At 40.9% G+C, this 2,401-nt stretch overlaps 1 protein-coding gene across 1 annotated transcript in view; it reads left to right on the forward strand.

The window, feature by feature from the left end:
* LOC103776831 (ovochymase-2-like) overlaps positions 1-961 on the forward strand; it is a gene marked incomplete at its 3' end in the record, with an annotated part of 16,583 nt that extends 15,622 nt beyond the window's left edge. The window contains 3 exon segments of the mRNA XM_008944361.1: positions 1-31; positions 317-468; positions 793-961. The exon segment at positions 1-31 is cut by the window's left edge and continues 30 nt beyond it. Coding sequence (XP_008942609.1) covers positions 1-31; positions 317-468; positions 793-961 — 352 coding nt within the window.
* Between the last annotated feature and the right edge of the window lie 1,440 nt (positions 962-2,401).

Raw genomic sequence — 2,401 nt, forward strand, 5'->3', positions numbered from 1 at the left:
GTTGTCACGGGATGGGGTGCACGCCAGGGAGGTATGAAGCCCTTGCTATTTCAAAGGCTGAGCATGCTGTAGCTGTGGTCTATTTACTGTGTTCTGCTTTGTAACATTAATTCTGTCTGCATGTCAGTTTCTGGAGAACAGATGTGTGAAAAAGTTTTCACTTGTGTTAGATCAGCTAAACATGCAGGGAAATGAATGAGAGGAAAGAAAATGGATAATTTATACTGAGATTATCTGAAGAGGGGAAGAGTAAAGCTTCTTTCTGGAATCACTAATTTGTGCTTCTGCTGGTTTCTGAGATGTCTTTTACTTAAAGACACAGAAAAAGGGAAAAAACTGCATCAGCTGGAAGTCCCCATCCTGGTGCTTGACACGTGTCAGAGCTACTACATGAATCTTCCCAGTAAAGTGACCCAGAGGATGATCTGTGCTGGATTCCCTCTGGAAGAAGGCAAAGACTCATGCACTGTAAGTTGAGCACATCCCATTTGCCTTCTGATACTTGAGATATGGGTTCTGAGAAGGAGAGTGTTAAAACCTCCCTGAGAGCTGTATTCTTGCAAACAGGCTGTTGGTGGCGTACAGTGAAAGATTCCTTAATAGTAGGATTTTAATTACTCATATTGCAAAAAGATTTATTGTCCTTGAACAGAGGTTTTTTTCGTTCTCTGCCTTCTAAAAACAAAAACCCTAAAACACATGAACAGCTGGGAGCACTTCTAGCTGAACTGATATTTTAAAAACATAAGGAGTGATATTAGCTCATAACAAGATCTCTTTGTCCTGGTGCAGGGTGATTCTGGTGGCCCCTTAGTTTGTCCTTCAGAAGATAACGTGGGATTTTACACCCTTCATGGAATCACTAGCTGGGGCTTGGGATGTGGAAGGAAGAGCTACCCAGGAGTATACACAAATGTTGGTGCTTTTGTTGACTGGATCAAGCGAAGTGTTAATAGTCATGGTATGTGTGGGGGGAAAAAAAAAAATCTTTTGCTTCTTTTACTACTGCTAGATGCTTAATTTGGGGTCTTTTCCAGGGTGCCATTTTTACATTTGGGTGTCCATCACCTCCTGAAATCTTGGCTGTTTAAAATACATCTCCCTGAATGCCCAGAAACAGGCATATCTAAATCAGTAGTCACTTCTGAAAATCTTATTTATTCTGGATGTATTATTATTCCACCCTGTATCGCATTTCTTGTGTTAATGAATATGTTTTCCTTACTGCTGCTTTGCTGCCTTGTTTGTTGGGGTTGGGAGGAGGTAGGGAGGCATGAACTGACACATGATGACAGCTGAGTCCACTCCAACAAGTTTACAGCCTGCCTTTGATGATCTTTGCAGTTTACCCAGTTTTATTTTTCTCCTTTTTCCAGATCTCCCCATTTTCATGGTGTGACTGTCAAAAGAGCAGTTCTGATGGACCACATTCTAAAACACTTCCAAAGCACAAATGTCATTGAACGCAAAATTTGGTGAGAGCGTGTTAGTTCATGACTGGAGATTCCAAAGTAGCTGATACTTATCCTGGTGAAGTTACTGCTGATTTACCTGAATTGAGACTTTGGCTTTACGTGCACATGCTTGGGGTAGACACAAGCTACTTTCAGGCTTCTGACACTGTTGATCTATGTTACAAGGAAAGAGGGGGGGAATAAGCCACCATATACCATACGCCAAACATGCCCTTGATTGTAGTACTGGAGAACATCAAAACACTGCAGAAATTAGATTAAATAAGTGCCTGTGTAAAATAACTGAAGGGGCAGTCTTACTGTCAATGAGAGTGTTACCTCAGGCTCTGAGAGGACCCAGGCAGTGGCAGTAGTAGTGTGTCACTGAGGAGCAGAAGAACGTTGTCTGCTCATTAGTGATGTGAATCAATCCAATTGTTAGGAAAAGGGTATTTTCAGTACAGTTCCTGTTTTAACAAATTGCCTGTTTAAACAAATGCATTTGAAAAGACAGGTATTACAGGCCAAGGGTCTTTGGCACAGTGCAAAAACTGACAGCTGTCCTAATTAACCTATACGTGTAATTATAGAGTGTAATTAACATGTAAGAGGTACTGTGTAGTCCACACACTGCAAACTGAGCACATGGACTTTTGAAAAGCAGGTTGTTCAATGTCCAAATAGCTGCTTACACAAGAAATTGTGATGACAGGCTCCAACTTGCTTTGCAGACTGTTCTATGCATAGTCTTAGTGTTTAGAAACTAGTATCAGTATGATAGTACAGTAGGTGGGTGACACAACTATAATCCTTCTTTGACTCAATGGTCTGGAAAATAACTAGAAAGTAAAAGGGATACCTTGTTTTCTTTGTGTTGACATTAATGGCAAAAATCTTTACTGATGTGTTTCCTGTACATTCCATTCATCTGATGCCAGTAACCCTTC

This window comes from Merops nubicus, unplaced genomic scaffold, assembly GCF_000691845.1.
Source record: "Merops nubicus isolate BGI_N331 unplaced genomic scaffold, ASM69184v1 scaffold48210, whole genome shotgun sequence".
Taxonomy (NCBI): Eukaryota; Metazoa; Chordata; class Aves; order Coraciiformes; family Meropidae; genus Merops; species Merops nubicus.